This window comes from Gossypium hirsutum, chromosome D05, assembly GCF_007990345.1.
Source record: "Gossypium hirsutum isolate 1008001.06 chromosome D05, Gossypium_hirsutum_v2.1, whole genome shotgun sequence".
Taxonomy (NCBI): Eukaryota; Viridiplantae; Streptophyta; class Magnoliopsida; order Malvales; family Malvaceae; genus Gossypium; species Gossypium hirsutum.
This window is the reverse complement of record NC_053441.1, coordinates 33,869,831-33,887,462: the sequence shown is the minus strand read 5'-3', so window position 1 is coordinate 33,887,462 and position 17,632 is coordinate 33,869,831. Positions and strand designations below refer to the sequence as shown.

General features: G+C 32.7%; 1 protein-coding gene across 2 annotated transcripts; it reads left to right on the top strand.

Moving 5' to 3' along the window:
• Nucleotides 1–10,572: 10,572 nt before the first annotated feature.
• LOC107903006 (ras-related protein Rab11C) lies at nt 10,573–12,917 on the top strand. 2 transcript variants are annotated; one of them, XM_016829083.2, is made up of 3 exons: nt 10,573–10,705; nt 10,899–11,085; nt 12,070–12,917. In XM_016829083.2, exons 2-3 carry the CDS (start codon nt 10,921–10,923, stop codon nt 12,553–12,555), a joined length of 651 nt encoding a protein of 216 aa, XP_016684572.1. In that variant the 5' UTR covers nt 10,573–10,705; nt 10,899–10,920; the 3' UTR covers nt 12,556–12,917. The 2 variants fall into 2 exon arrangements, with proteins under 2 accessions (XP_016684572.1, XP_040948542.1); XM_041092608.1 differs by having other exon boundaries at nt 10,590–10,705; nt 10,896–11,085.
• The last annotated feature ends 4,715 nt before the right edge of the window (nt 12,918–17,632 follow it).

Sequence of the window (17,632 nt, the reverse complement as noted above, 5' to 3'; positions counted from 1 at the left end):
AAATTCATAGCTCAATTAAAGAGTTAATGATATCCTCTCATTGGCATTGTGTGGATTGATAAATATGGAATCTAGCCACGGGTTACTTATTCTCGAACGAGCAATTTATCATAGTCATTTGTTGACAGTGATCATATTAATCATTAAGAAGACACAATGCTGGCAATGAGATAAAATAGGATTGTATGGAGTGAACGGATTTAACTCAAAGAAATTAAGGATATCATACAAGGATAACACAAACATGACAAGGTCATTGGACAAAGCAATTGGATGAATTGTTTCCGTAAAGAGTATACAATAAGGAGTTTTTAATCATGATACTTCTTATGGGTTGACTCCATGATTAAGTGATTATGAATTATTAGAAAGATACTTTGGGACATAATTGATATTACTAGAGTCTAATTGTATATGTCTAATTGATCCCTCCGCTAGCTCAACAAAAGCTCGATCGGATTGTATTTGAATTAGAAGAAAATTCTACAATTTTGAAAATAATTTAATTGAGTTGATTTATTCGATGTGGAATTAAATTAGATGGTCATGAGAATTGTTCAACTAGGGAATTTGATTAAAGAATTTTCTTGAAAAATTAATTTCAAAAATCTAAATTTTTGTGAAAAAATAATTTTGATCAAGCAAAATTAAATTAATCAAATTAATTAAAATTAATATGATATTTTTTTAAACTAGTTTTTGAACTTGAAAATTGAACCTGAGATCGTAAATTGGGTCCGAGAGCCCAAAACCAAGACCAAGACCCAAAAATTAGTAAAATCGGGCCCAATATGTGAAACTAGATCAACTGTCCAACCGGTGGCTAGACCGGATCGGTCGAGTTGTCACTGACCCAAACCGAATCGGCAGTAACTGAATTGGCTCAGGGTGTCGTAAAGGTGCGCACCTGCATTACCGAACACGGAGGTGCCAACGGCTACGAGGGCGACGTTTCGGTTGCCAGCGGTGGTTGGTCTTCGGTGGTTGAGCACTGGAAGAGTTACACTTCTACTGGGACTCTACTAGAGAATTTGATTTTAGATTAACTATTTCAAAAATAATATTATTTTAATATTTTAATAATAAATTTAATTTAATAATTTTTTGACTAATTTAATTTAGTACTTATCTTAATAGTATTTTATTAATTTAATATTAAATTTATTATCTTAATATCAAATTTAATTTAATGTTTATCTTGTAAACAAACATTCTATTATTTTAATAAAATTTAATATTAAATTTAATCTAATATTTATCTTGATAAATATAAAGAGAGTCTTGGGTCATTAGTTTACACACATTTAAATTCAAGAGAAAATTGTAGAGAGAAAATTCTCAAAAGAGATTACTCCAGATAATTTCTAGAGATATTTTTTGGTTTACAGCTTGACCCAAAAGTTTAGAGAAATTGAAAAATTACCGTACTAGTAATTTTTGTGAAAAAATTTCTGATTCGAAGCGAACCCACACTCGGCAAACGTGAGCTTGAGGATAGCAAAGAAGGCTACTCGATTGAAGCGCTCATCCTAGACTAATCAAAAAGGTAGAATTTTGATTAAGTGTTTATTACTTTAGAATCAAGATTTTGTTTTGGAAAAATTTTTCTAACTCTATTTTCCCTAAATTTATTTTCGTTATGTTTTTCAAACTCGGTTTTTCCAACACTGTAACACCCCAAACCTGGCCTAGACATTATGGTCAAATCCGGAGATGTCACAAAGAATGGGTTTTGAAAACTGAGTTGTTTCTATAAATCGTTCAACTTTTATAACTCATATTCATTCATAATTATTGCTAAAAACATCATTTAATTAGGTCATTTGTCAAAATACATTTTACAGCGAAAGTTTAATAAAACTGGGACATTTTTGGAAATCTGATTTGTATTTTTAGAAAAAAAAACCTTTATTTACATATAACTGCCGTTTTCATAAAACATTTTGTTAAAACACTCAAATTATCAAACAAGCAAAACCAAAATCAATAGTTAAAAACCATACAGTCCAGAGAGTCCCAGAAATTACAAACTCTAAAATGAATCCAGAATATTAAATAAACAATAAATTACTAAGTATGATCAGTTCTTGGACGAGTGGTCACCGCTGAGTCTCCTCAACACTGATCTGCCTAAGTTTGTGGATTACCTGAATAGAACAGACAAACAGATGAGAGTTTGCGTAAACTCAGTATGTAACCCAACAAAAATAGACATACAATTTATACAGAAATCACATATACAATCAGATTCAGATTAGACCTAAGTCCATTACAGAAACAGATAACAGAATTAGATATATAGAATCCTACCCCCATCCTCTACACACCATCTCCGACCATTCCAACACACTATGTGGGGTTAAAAATACCCACCCATCCCTACACACAGTATTGTGTCATTACGACACGTATCAGATAATATACAGCCAAGCTACCAGAATATAGGCGAGGGTCGCCTTTCAGAACACTTCCTTCATATATACAATCCTACCCCAAAAACAGATACAAAATACAGATTCAGATACAGATATAACATGCTTATCATACTTGTGTACAAATATCAGATATACATATAATAGAATAGTCAAACATGCATAAAAGTGTCCTACTCAGAGCATACTATCAGAATACCAAATCGCATAATCTAGGGTTTGGTTATCCCTTACCGACCCTACGTTAGGCCCACAGTCGATTAAAAATACCCGTACGACCCTAGGGAAAATTTTAGAAATTTGGGCTCACATGCTCGTGTGGATTGCTCGTGTGGGCCCACACGTCCAGATTGGCCTTGCCCGTGTAGCCCACACGGCCTAGCCCAAAACCCACACGCCCGTGTGGCATACCTGTGTGGGCCCACACGACCACACCATCGTGTCTTACGCACGACCATGCCCGCGTTGATCAAATGACCGTGTCTTACACACGGCCAACCGCACAGATGACCACTCGCCCGTGTGGCATTGACAGTCTGCACTTTTGGCTTTCACCAAAACTTGTTTTTCAAGCGTAAGGGGTACACACTTGTTTCAGTTTTGATGCAAGAACACACCCAAGATCACCAGAACGTAAAATCAACAAACCAAACTCCAAATCAGTCTTAATTCACGATTAATCTAAAACCACAAAACCAAAAAAAGTTCGATTCAAACGCTCATCACTTACCCGAACACCCCGAATGATTCTGACTATGATTCCGTAAGAGGAGGGCCCCATTCTTCATGATTATCTGCTGTTAAAACTCAAAATTAACTAACGAGAGAAAGAAAAGAATCGATTTGAACAACTTAAGGAATTATTTCCCAAATCCACACAAAAATCACCCCATGTACTTACCAAAATGCAAAAAAAAACACTGAAGAATTGAAAACTAAAATTGATTGATAGGATTTCGACAGAATTTCGAACACAAGATAGCAAGAGAATTTTTCCAGAAAGCAGGGAAAACGTCAAACTTTTGGGAAAATGGAAAGAGAGAAAAAAATTAAAATTTGAAAATAAAATAAAATAAAATAAAATGATAATAGGAAAAAACAAACAAGATATCCTATAAATCCTTCAATTTTCTCCCACTTACCCATTACTCATAACTCCCTTAGAATTTGAGCTCAACCAAAACTCTATTTGAAAACCGAGCAAAAATTAATACCCTCGCTAACGCAGGGATTCAAACACAGGACCCCCAACACACCATCACCTTACCACTTGAACTAGCAAGCTCATTTTGATATGAATTAACAAATAGTTTAATATAAACCCACTCAACAAGGGTAAGGTTAGGATCAGAAAAATAAAAAAATTTGCTAAAGGTAAGACTTGAACCCAAGACCTCTCAAACACACCCAGAACACTTAACTATTGAAGTAGATACACAATTGTGTCATAATTCACAGATACAGAAATAAATTTATCAAGGCCTTACAAACACATATTGGGAGAATGAATTTATCCCAAAGAGTTTAAGGATATCTTCTGAGGGTAACACACTTATGACAAGGTCATTAGACGAGCACCTATTGAGTAGCTTTCGTAATAGTATGTAATTAGGGAGAGTTTAGTCATGATACTATAGTTGAATGACTTCATGAATAAATAATTTTATAATTAATATGCGAAACGCTAGAACTTAATTATAAATTATTTTAGCCCTAATTATGTATGCCAAATTGATCTCTCTGTTGACTTGTTGAAACCAGAAATAAATTGCATGTAGAACCAAATGAATAGAAATGAATGGAAATGATAAAGTTAGAAAGATGGGTCTCATTCACAAATGAATGTGTTTTCTCACTAAGTATAGAAATGACTTAAAAATTAATTTAAGATTTTTGAATTATTATTTAATTAATTATAGCTAAATAATTGGAGTTCAAAAAAGGAATTAAATTAACTAGTTATGGAAATTAAATATATTTTCTCATAGATTATTTTATGATAAAGTTGTCATGTCTTTAATGGAATTAGAATTGGATTGAGAAAATTATTCAATTAGAAAATTAATTTAGTTAATTTGATTAATTAAATTAAATAAATAAATAATCTTTATTTTGGGGAATAGAAAACAAATATTGAAAGTGTTGGGTTAAAAGTTCAAGAAGCACATATAATTGGACCTAATACATGAAAGGTCCAACCCCCTTATATATTAAGTGAGGAGCAGTAACCCTAGTAACATTTACTAGGGTGTGCCACCCACACTCTGCTAGTTAGATTAGGAGAGTGTTTTCTATTAAATAAATATTATTTGTGTAATATTTATTCAAATAATATTCTCTTTTCTCTCCCTATGAGTAGATATCACTAGTAGAGCTACTGACAGACACAAGTTTTATATATTGTTATTCTACCAGAAAGTAGTGTGATAAATTCTATTTTCCAGGAATTATAATTTCTACAAGTTTGAGAGAATTGCTTTCATATTTCAAGTAATTAAATCTTTTCTTGTTCTGTATTTGGTTCATGCTACTCGATCCCACACTCAGTGCAATTTGAGGTACGAAATAGCGGAGAAGGTCGTCTGGTTGAAAGTCGAGAACGATACAAATTCATCTCGCACAAGACACAAATATTTTTTATGAGAAATTTATTGCTATAAATATCATAAACCGATCTGGTTTTAAAATTTTTAAACTTCCACTATAACTTAAAATCGTTTTAACCAATTTTTTTAACAAAGGGTTTATTGACTAGTTTTGACTATTGAGGAGGTCATAAAGGCTTTGTTGCTCCCTCGAAATTGTTTTCCTCCATGCCATATTTCTCCTTTCTTTTCACCCCACATATCTCTCTATACCAAGATTTAATTTTCCTCCATGATGCACACTTTCCTTAGTGTTTTTGGCACTAGCAACACTTGACTCAAAAGACTTAAAAATTGTTTTCTCGACACTAGACAAGGATGTTTTGGATGCCTCAACAGTCCACATTTATATTTGTTTAGTATTCTCACCAGATATGGCTTCATTAATAATAGAGCAGGCTTTGTCAACTGAGCTTTCTTCTTTTCTAATGCTTTACAAAATAGTGCTCTACCTTTAGATACGGTTTTGAATTTAACATTGTACATGCTCAATCAAGTCATCTCCACTAATTTCTCCTATCACAGAAATCTTCATAAAGGCCTTGACAGGCTTATCAAAATAGTAGGCCCGTTCTTGACATTTTTGAGACCCTAGGCAAAACAATAAATTGAGCCCTTTTTTAAAAAAAATTATAAAATGTTAATTTCTTGTTTTCCTGTTTTCCTATATCTGTTTACGATCTTTTTCCATCTCCTTCCTTTATCATAACTAAAAGAAGATCATATTCAAGTTTTTTTACTTGAGAAAGAAATATTCGAATCTGACATTAAAAGAAGAAACTAAATAGATTCAGGAAAATAAGAAAAAAAAAGAAAATAATTAAAATAAAAAATTTAAGAATAAATAATAAATATTCAAAATAATAAACAAATAAAAATGATAGAATAAAAAATAGAAGATAGATCGAATAAACCGATGGATATGATGTATAGATGGATAAGTGTCCAATTGAACTCTTTGAGACATAAATCCCAACAAGTTCAATAAATGGCTCTAATCAACTCCTTGAAAAAAATCGAGAAGGAAAACTACTTCTAAAAAACTCACAAGAAAACAATCTTGCAATCTCTAGAAAGCAATGAAGAAACCTTTATATAGGCTAGCTAAGTACATCCAAATAAAACTCTTAATTATATTAAAATTCTAATTAATCTAAATAAAAAGTAGTTTTAAATTAAACTTTTGTGTTGACTAAGAAACATAAAACTCCTAAATAACTTAAAATACTTAAAAATCCAAAATTCAAAATAGATAAATAATAAAACCTAATAAATACAACATTATACTCATATATAACAAAAATTAAGCCTAAAAATCAAATCCAATATGATTTAAACTCGAGTTAAAAGTTGAAACTCGTAATTTTTGTAATAATCCCGTCCAAAAATTCTGCTCGCGTAGTCTTCACTAAATCAGTCATAACTTGAGCTCCTGAACTCGAAATTGAGTGATTCAAAGTGTGTTTCAAAGCTAAGAGATAGATATTCAAACTCTATGGAGACATCTATAACACCCCGAATTTTAGGGTTAAAAGTTTGATCTTTGTGGTTAGGGTCAATGAGTAGGTTGTGCTATTGTATTTAGTTACACGTTTAAGTGACAAAATGGGCCTACTGGTCTAGTGGTTAGTTGTGTTTTGTGTATCTCTAAGTCATGTGTTCAAACCTTTGTGTGTGCGTTTTGGAGAAATATTTTTTATTTTGTTAAATAGTAGACTTGTTTTAAGTTTAAAAATAATTATTAGTTTTCTTTTAGTTTTTTTTTTTGGTTACTGCTTTTCTTTTCACATTCTCCTCTCCCTCTCCTTGGTTTTTTTTTTTATTTTCTTTTGCTTTTTCTTCTGTTGGGAAATGGTTTTTCTTGCGAATTTCGGAGAGCTTCGCTCCTTTGTCTTCGAGTCAGTGTCTAAACGTGATTGATCGCGAAGCAGGTATAGGATTCGAACCTTATGTAATTTATTTGCGAGTGGTTGCTTCGGCATTTCTTGAGTGTGCTCTAAACCGTTGATTTTGGGTATTTAGTTGTTGAGGAAGTATGGGGAATACTACGTATTTTGATATATTGTCATTATTGCAAAGGTTGGGGACTGATTCGACGGCTAAAACGGTGATTTTGGCCTGTTCCAATGTGGTTTCATGACCACATGGGACACTATACGGACGTGTGCCTGCTCACACGGTTGTGTGGAATTAGGAATTATGGTTTCCAGGCAGGATTAGGTCGACATGGCCACACGGTCGTGTGGTTGATTTATGGGAAATTAGTCGATTTTCACACGGTCGTGTGCGTTTAGGAATTAGGGATTTAGTAATTTGGTGCCACACGGCCGTGTGGCTAATTTGGGGATATAGGGATCCCACACAGGCGTGTGTCTTGGACATACAGTCGTGTTTGGTGGGCACATAGACGTGCGAGACCCTCACAAGGTTGTGTCTACCTTGAACTCTATTTTAGCACAAATGGATAGAGAGTTACATGGCCTGTTCACACGGCCATGTCTCTGGCTCACACGGGCGTGTGCCGTAGCCACACGACCGTGTGCCTTCTCCCATACGGGCTTATTGACCCCCACACGGCCTAGGCATTTCCACACAGCCAGGGCATATGGTCGTGTGGTCCTAAGTCACTAATTTTTAGTTTTGTGTATGTTTTTATCTTAAAATGTGTCTGTGTGTTCCGACCATTGGCTAGGCTTTAGTGAGGGTAGTTAAGACTCTGATCTGAACTTTGGCTTACGTGTTAGTTTTTACTGTTGTGTGAGATGTCTGATTCTGAACCCGGATAGCTGGGTGTGTGTGCATGTCTGTTTCTGTCTGATTATCTATCGATGTGTTCATTGGTTCTGTGAGGTTGTACGCATACCTGCACTTGCATAACGTAATTTTTGGGTTGGTTGTGAAGAGAAGGAAGACTAATTCTGATCTGATCAGGCAGTTTAAACTGCAACATGTCTGTACAGCGGTTTACCACAATGCTCTGTACTGCAGATACGTCAGCTTTGCTGCGTATCATTATCTGAGTGGCTTAGTCCACATACATGGTGTGTAGGGTTGGATGGGCCTTTCGAGGTCCTATGTGGTGTGTTTGGTTGGATGAGCTTATACAGCTCTTTTGGGGTGTGATTGGGGGACGGAGAGGTCTGTTGGCTGGATGGGTTGGTTTTTATTACTTGACTGCATTCATGCGCATCTGTCTGGGTAACTGGGTGTAAGATTATTTGACTGTATTATGTCTGATTGAATAACACTTGTGACTGAGTGTCTATGTATGACATGGTGTGCTTGAATTGTTACGTTATGTTGGAACGTTGGACATTGGTTCCAAGTTTACTTTCTGATTTTGTGTATATCTGTAAGTATGTTTTGCTATCGAACTAATATTTGCAATTCTGGTTTTAGTCGCGTGTCGAACTCACACTGAGCTTGTGTAGCTCACCCCCTTAGTGTTTCCCCTTTTAGGTACACTTCCGCTTTTTGTAGCTTGGACTCGGCACGCCGGAGGTCTCGAACAGCCACGTTTTAGAATCTACTTTAAAAGTATTTTCATAAATTTCACATTTATAAATGAATGGTTTGAACTATAAGTTTTATATTGATTACTGTGGTACAAAACGTTGTGTTCTACGCACGTAAACGTCTTTTGGACTAAAATTTTTGTAACATCAAAATTTTACAACTGAGGGTTTTATGTAACTTAAATACCATTTGTTTTCTAGCTGGTTAAACTGAAATTTTTCCTACGATCACTTTGGTGATCAATGTAACCTCTGAGATTCGATCTAAACTTTTAGGCCAGGTTTTAGGGTGTTACAACATCTCAACCCAAAAATATTTGGATCACATCCAAAAAGTCATCGTAAGTCGACTGATTTTTCAAACTTGAAAATTGACAATTTCGGTAAATGAAATTTAATAAATTTCACCTCATCTATGTATGCATCACAAGGTTATAGTGTTCCAATAGAAGCTTGGGTAACCAAACCCACATTGCCACTAAGTTGAAGGAAGCCTCCGACTCTCTAAAGTTTGGCAGCCATCGTCGCATAGTAAGGAAGAAACCGTTGATAAACCACGAACCACCTTTTACTACCATTTCATAATCCTCTATAAAGCCAAGTTTAACTACGAAATATCCATAGCCCAAGTCAACTAGCTGCATAGCTCTCAAGGGTCTCCTAAGATGGTTTATTTAAACATCAGGTATTGGTACCTAGGATTTTACCAAATAGCTTGATGGTAAGGGTTTTTTTTCCCATGTATTCCTAATACGTTGTTTCTCTTCTTTAGAAAAGGAAATAGTGTTAATACCTTCTTCCACATTTACCAAGTCTTTCTCTTTGCTATTTCGTCATCCTCCTCATTCATATCTTCAACCTTGTTTCCTAGTAGGCACTCATAGCTACTGAACTCAGCACCTATCAGAGTGTCTCTGTACAAAATACGGTTCCTGGGACCTCCTTCAGAGGAACCATCTGTCTTTTTAACCCTTTTTGTGTTCCTACGGAGCTCCTCTTTCTCCTCTTTAGAGAGAGCTAGGGTTCTACCAGTTGAATTCTCTACAGCTGCCATCTCTTTGGTAAGAATGCCTCTATATTTTCTAAATTTTTAATTCTTAACCATTGTGTTTAGGTTACGGAAAATATATAAAAGGTGAAATTCTATATCATTCACTAACATAATGGAACATGCATATAACTTTAGAATTATAACAAAACATAAAATTAATCTTTGGTTCATTCTTACATGAAACTTGTTTGATGTTATTCCTTTTGTTTGAAACCATGTTAATCGAATTCCATTTTCTCTGGAATAAATATGCATGTTTCATGTTTATGTCTTATATATATTCTGTTACTAATTTTTAAGTGTATAAAATTCTTTTTTTCTCCAAAGAAAAAAATCAATTATATTCATGTTGATAAACATAGCGGATATATATAGAAATGGTTAAAATATATCATAAGTCTCCGTATTTTTTTAATTTAAAATTTAATCCCTATACTTTTATTTTTTAAATATTTTATTTTATTTTTCAAATTTCAGAATTTAGGTTCAACCAAGACTAGGTTCCTAAAAGTAAAAATATAATGACTAAATTCTAATTTTGTGAAGTGTACGTGAATTTGTAGCATATATATATATATATAAATCTTAAGACTACCTATTTCTCACTAACCCTTAAATAAGAGGATAAATACAATTGAGAGCGCTCAAACATAGGTCCTCCTATATTGATAACATTGTGAATGTCAATCAAGCTAAGATTCAATCAACAACGTATAGCATATTTTAACCTATAATGACTATTCCGAAGCCAAGTGATATATAATTCAATTTTTTATAAATATTTAAGATAAGTAATTAAAAAATAATTTAAAGCAGCCGAATTTAGGTAGATTAAAATCCCAGTGAAAGAGCGCTTTAAGTGCCTGATGATACGTTATTCAGTTTTCCCTCCTTGGCTATGGGAACCAATGTTTCCCTTTCTCTTCTTCTCCTCCTTCTCAGGACCTTTTTCTCACTCCATGCAAGAACTTTCACCCAAAACAATCCCCAAATTCATTAATTTCACTAATCACCCCTTTCCTATCAATCATCTGAATACTAATATTCAATCCTCATTTTATGGTTAGTTCATTTCATTAATTTCTTCCTCCCTTGACACCTTGTTTGTTTCTCATTAATTATTAAAAAAAAAAGAGCTACAATGCATTTCTTTCGTCTCTCTACATGTTCATTAGAATTAAGAGATTGAGTTATATTTTGGATTAATGTTTGATTAATAAAAACCTAATTCTTTGATTTTTTTTTCGGTTAGCAGGTTTTGGAAATTGTAAGTGTAAATGGCATATAAAGTGGATCATGAATATGATTATTTATTTAAGATTGTACTAATAGGAGATTCGGGTGTTGGAAAATCTAATATTCTTTCGAGATTTACAAGAAATGAGTTTTGCTTGGAGTCTAAATCCACCATTGGTGTTGAATTCGCAACCAGGACTCTTCAGGTTGATTTTTTTTATATTTTATCTGATTTATAGCTTATTTTATGAGTATATTATTGAATATTGCTGTGATTATGATATTCTCAAACTACTTGGTAGAGAAGGAAAATTGGAGTTACAAAGAGTAAAAATTAAAAAAAAATAATTTTAAGTGTGCTTGATAAAAAATTTAAAAATTATTATTTTTATCTATAAATAAAAACAAATCATTTGGATTTGGATTCAAAAGATGAGAGAAAGTGCAAGAGATTTAAGGCTTTTGCTAGATAGGAATGACAGGAAAAAATTGAGAAAGAACTTTTCTTCCCATTTAATGTCTAGTAGAATTGAAAAATGAATCATTCAAAAACATAATTGAAAAATGAAAGAAAAAATAATTAAAATTAGAAAAAGCATAATTTTGGACACTTAGCTTACATCTCTCATACAATTTCTCAATGGATGAAAATGATTATCTTTCTTATTTTTTGAGTTTTTTTTTCTTATTAAATCTACTTAAAATTGATTTTCTTTTTACATTTCTGTCTTTTCTTTTCATACGTCTCAGTTTTTCATTCTATCAAGCATGCTTTTAGAATTGATTTTTTTTCACTTTTCAGTCTTTTCGATCTATACCTCCAATTTTCCATTTTATCAAGTACATCCTAAGTTATAAAATTATGCATTTTTTAAAATTTTCAATTTTACCGAATATTAGATGAAAGAAAATATTTTTATTTTTATTTTTTCAACATTCTTACCAAACAAATTAATCAATATACATATATATATTATCTTTATACTTTTTCAAATATTTCAATCTTCAACCTTTTCAATTTGCCTTTCACCTTAATAACCAAAGCTTTTGTATTCTTCAAACACTAAATTTGTGAATCAAATGGCAGAACAATGCTAATGAAATTGAATTAAATGGAAAGATCCTATCCAAAGACACAAAAAGAAAAAAAAGTTGAAAAATTAAACCATGGTTCTTTTGTCGCATTTCAGGTAGAAGGAAAGACAGTTAAGGCACAGATATGGGACACAGCCGGTCAAGAGAGGTATCGAGCCATTACCAGTGCATACTATAGAGGTGCAGTTGGGGCATTGTTGGTTTACGACATAACTAAAAGGCAAACCTTCGACAATGTCCTGAGATGGCTTCGTGAACTTCGAGACCACGCCGATTCAAACATCGTCATCATGATGGCCGGAAATAAGTCCGACCTCAACCATCTTCGAGCCGTCTCGACGGAAGATGCTCAAAGCTTGGCCGAGAGTGAAGGCCTGTCATTCATGGAGACCTCAGCTTTGGAAGCTTTCAACATTGAGAAAGCATTTCAGACAGTGTTGTTGGACATTTATCAGATAATAAGGAAAAAGGCATTGGCAGCACAGGAATCAGCTTCCGGTACTGGTGTACCACAAGGCACCACCATTAATGTCAACAATATGTCAGATAATGCAAACAAGAAACCCTGTTGTTCAACCTAGAAAGTGTTTTCTTTTTTCAGACAAGAGGTTTCGGAAATGTTGCAGTTGTCGACCATTTTAGTGCATGCCAACTGTGGGACAGACATGAAAACACATTGTTTGAACGTATATATAGAGGGTTTTCGGTTCATAATTAAGAACCATGGATTAAGATGATGACAAAATGAGGATTGTATGTATCAGTCTCATATGTTTCGATTTTGGGATTCAGAAGAGGGTTGTTTCATGGGAAATATTTACTAGCAGATCGAAGGATTTGTAAAATGTAGAACTTGATTCTGTTTTCTTTTCTTTTTATTTTTTTTCCCAGCATTGTTTGTGTTGACAATATTGTTCAAATAAAAAAAATTGTTGACTATAAATTCTTTTAATTGCATTAAATTTTGTTGTTTAACTATATTCACGCTCTAAACCAACTCATCAGTATTGATGATATGGTCTGAATCGAATCCATACCGGATGAGCATGTTACCACTAGGGGTGAGTATTCGATCGAATCGAATCGAAAATTTTCGAGTTAATAGAGTTTTCGAATCTCATTTTATCATCCTAACTTTATTTGAAATTTTCTCGCATCGAGTCGAGTGAGATGGAATTCGAATCGAATCGAATCGAATCGAATATATTTGTTCGAGTAAAATTTTAAAAAATAATTTTGGTTCCTTGTAACCATTGTCACCCATCGTAATAAAATTTGTCCACCTTAATCAAATTTTTTATTAACTTTCATCACTTCATAATTTATTTATTAATTTTTTATATATTGGTTAGCTTCTTTGCTTGCTTAGTTGTTTCAATTATCTTCAGATTCTTGTCACTATGTATTTTAGAATTAAAAAATATATTAAATGTAAAAATATGATTTTTTTAATAAAAGTTATTTTAAAAATAAAATGTGAAATTGATACCAATATAAAATTTTAACACGAATATTTTATGGTATAATTAATAATTCAATTTTAATATAAATATTCAATATGACTAAACAATTCAATAATATAAATAATATAAAATGTGAAATTTAATTTAATAATATAAATAGTAGATATAAATAAAATTATTACTATTTATGTTTAGTGATTTTTTTGGATAATTTTAATTTTTTATTTGAGAGTAAATGGTGAGAAGTAAAAGTTTAGGAGGAAAATAAAAAGTTTTGGAGAATAAAAGTTTGAGGAAAAGTAAATAGGGGGAGTAAAATTTTGGAGGGAAAATATTAAAAAAAAATTGGAGGGGGGAGGGTTTGGGATAGATGGGAGGTGGGATGGGAAGGAAATAAAAGTTTTAGGGGAAAAGTGGGAGAGAGTAAAAATTTTGGGGAAAATAAAAGGTTTTGAGGGTTTTTGGGAGTAAAATTTTGAGAAAAAATAAATGGGAGAGTAAAATTTTGGTGGGAAATGGATTTTGGGTAGATTGGGGGGTTGGGAGGAGAGGGGAGTAAAAGTTTTGGGGGGAAAGTGGGAAGGAGTAAAAGTTTTGAGGGAAAAGTAAAAAGGTTTGGGAGTTTGGGATAAAAATGTAAAATATTATAGTTTGATATTCGAATTATTCGAATTATTCGAGTTATTCAAATTCGAAAACTCAACTCGATTCGAACTCGAAATTCGAAAAAAATATTCGAGTTGATTCGAATAACTCGATTCGTTTAACTCGAAATTCGAATTTTTTTTCGATTTTTTCGAGTCGAATCGAGTTTTGCTCACCCCTAGTTACCACTTAAACTATAATTTATATTATAGGGTAAATAAAAATACATAACACACAAAATTATATATACAAGCAAACAAGGCGATCCCAACTTTATTCAAGACACCTCTTCAAATGTTTGAGCTTTTGGTAAGGTTGGAAAACGAAACCCCTATTAGTGACAATACTGATGAGGGATCTACGAACTTAAAAGGCTTTCACAAGTATCAAATATTTGGAAAAATGGAATGTGGTTGGACAAAGTGTCTGTGAATTTGTGAAGAGTATCTGGAATGGTGGTCGACTTGAAAGTTGGCTTAATTGTACTTTGCTGGTGTTGATCCCGAAGTTGGAGAATCTCGAGTCTCTTGTACAATTTTGACCAATTAGTCTCTGCACAGTGGTGTACAAAATTGTAAATAAATCCATAGTTAATAGATTGAAGTCGTTGATGCAAAAATGGGTTCATTCAAGTTAGTCAAGCTTTGTGCCCAGCAGGAGCATAATGGATAATATTATTGTTGTACAAGAAATCATTCACTCCATGCGCAAGAAAGCTGGTAAGCAAGGGTGGATGGTTGTTAAATAGATTTGGAAAAGGCCTATGACAGACTTGATTGGGACTTCATTGAGGACACTTTATCGGATATCAGAATTCCAGGTACCATGAAACAACTTATCATGCACTGTGTTTGTTCATCTTCAATGCAGGTTATTTGGAATGGGAATCCGTCTGGTGTGTTTACTCCTTCTCGAGGAATTAAACAAGGTAACCCATTATCACCTTACCTATTTGTTCTTTGTATGGAGCGTTTGGCTTAGAGTATTAATGTTGAAGTCAAGAAAGGGGGTGGAAACCTATAAAACTCTCAAGAAATGGACCTGGTATCTCTCATTTGTTCTTTGCTAATGACTTGTTCTTATTTAGTGAGGCGTCATTTAATCAGATGTTGATTATGAAAAAGATGATTGAAAGCTTTTGCGGCAATTTTAGGCACCAAGTCAATGCACAAAAAACCCAAAAATTTTTCTCTAAAAATGTTCCTAATGACTTGAAAGGAAGCATTAGTTGTGGCCTTGGTTATTCACATGTAGATCATTTGGATAAGTATCTAGGTATCCCACTTCTACATCAGAGAGTGACTAAAGATACTTATTATATGGTGGATAATATGAGGAAAAGACTAGCTGGGTGAAAAGCTAAGTTGCTCTCGCTGGCAAGAAGAATTACTTTAGAGAAATCAGTTTTAACAACTATATCCATGTATATCATGCAATCGACAATCATTTCAAAAGGAGTATGCTCTGAGATGGAAAAAATTATCCTTAATTTTGTTTGGGGGCACAGAGAGAGCATAAACCATGTCATGAGATTATGCACACTAGCTGTGAATACATGGTTGGCAGTAATCAAGCAGGAGAGGAGACATGAATTCTTCACTATCAAACTAGAGGAGTGGATTGAGATTAACCTAATAGATCTAGATTATTTTGCTAGCGATATGAATAATTAGCAGACCCTCTTTGGTGTTATTTGCTGGCAGCTCTAGATCAAGAGGAATATGTATTGACCCGATGGTTAGGGTGTCAAAAAATGAAGTTCAGGATTCTATTTTCGTAAAACGAACCCGTAAATATTTTTATTTAATATTTACGAGGTTAGTTTAGTAGTGAATTAAATTTTGGTTAAGTGAATTTTGTGAAATTAAGAGTTATTAAAGTACTAGGATTAAATTGCATATGAGTTAAAAGTTGATATACAGTTTAAAGAAATTAAAGGGACCAAAATAGTAAATATACATTTACTTTGTTTTAATGGACGGCATTAAGGAATAATATATATTATGTGTAAAGTTATCATATATATATATATGTTATAATAATTAATAACTTAAAAACTAAGTGTATGAATATATGTATTATAATATAATAATAAGATTAAAGTAAAATAAATGAAAAGAAAGTGGGAAAGGATGAAACATTTTCATGCAAAATAAAAGAAAGAAAGAAAAGATGAGAAGAGAACAGTGGACGGCAAAACCTAGCGACTTTAGCTTTTCAACTTCAATTGGTTAGTTAATTTGGTTCATTTTCTTGTAATTTTTATGTTTTTAAAATTTCGATACTTAGACCTACCTGACCCATATTGCAATTTTAGTATTGCTTAAGATTTTAAATGTTGTTATTGTTGAATATTTTAAATACTAGGGATTAAATTGATAGATTTTTAAGTTTAAAGTGAAAAAGGACTAAATAGTGAAGTTAATTCTTGAATTTGAATAATAATGACTAAAGCGTGAAAAGTTTTGAAATTTAAGGGTATAATTGAAAATAGGGAGCTAAATTTAGTTTAAAGTGAAATGAGTATAAAAATATAGAGTTAAATGTGAAGATTAAAAATTAGTCTCGATTTAGGGACTAAATTGAAATTTAAGCAAATATTGTGTAAAAATTGAAATATTCAATGTGGAATTGAATTATGTAGTATTAATGTATTTTAATTGTTTTAATTTCGTAGCTAACGTCGTACCAGAATTCTCAACTAAAAAGGGAAAGGATAAAATCAATGTCAAGTAGCTTGAAATCCATGGTTTGCGTTTCTATAATCCGAACTAAGTTGTTAATTATTGTATTTTGAATTATTGCATATGGTAAGTAGTTGAGGTAAGTACTTTAGTACTTTGAGGTTGAATTGAATTTATAGTTGATTGAATGTTATTGATTTGGTATATATTATGAATGTATTGAGTATATGGAATTTGAAATGAATATATGTTTAAATGTGGTGATGTGCAAATATGAGAATTGGATATTGGATGTAATTGTAAGTGAAATGGAACCCTATTAACTGTTTTGGGGTAAGTTGAATATAGATGGCATGCCATAGGATAGGAAGAGTTCAGGGATTTCTTCGACTTCGAGTCGATGAGGCACTAGGTGACAATTTGCTTCGATTTAACTGATGAGACACTGGGTGTCAATTTATATAGAGCTGGGTGCAGTTATTACTTCAGATTTATCCGATGAGGCACTGGGTGCCAAACTGGTGTGTTGGTTGGATCCGTGTATCCGTCCGAGTTCAGGTCGTGTTAATAGGGGTAATTAAATAATAAAGTTATGTATTTTATATTGAAATGGCAAAATAGGTGTATTGGAAATGAAAAAGTGGATTGGAAAATGAAATGTGAATTATGTTGTGAACATAAATGAAATATATGAGTGATGCACTCATGAATTGAACATGGATTGGTTTGTGCCATTATATAAGTGAATTGTTGATTTATCTATGAAAGTTATTCATATAGCAAGTGTTGTGAATTGATATATATGTTAAAACCAACTAAGTACGAATACTTGTGAAAATCAAGCATAGCATGAAATAATGTGGTAA

Excerpts from the sequence above, each read along its gene's own strand:
- LOC107903006 (XM_016829083.2), top strand. The coding sequence starts at position 10,921 with ATGGCATATAAAGTGGATCATGAATATGATTATTTATTTAAGATTGTA. Across the intron at positions 11,086-12,069 it reads TCGCAACCAGGACTCTTCAG|GTAGAAGGAAAGACAGTTAA; the intron begins GTTGATTTTTTT and ends GTCGCATTTCAG.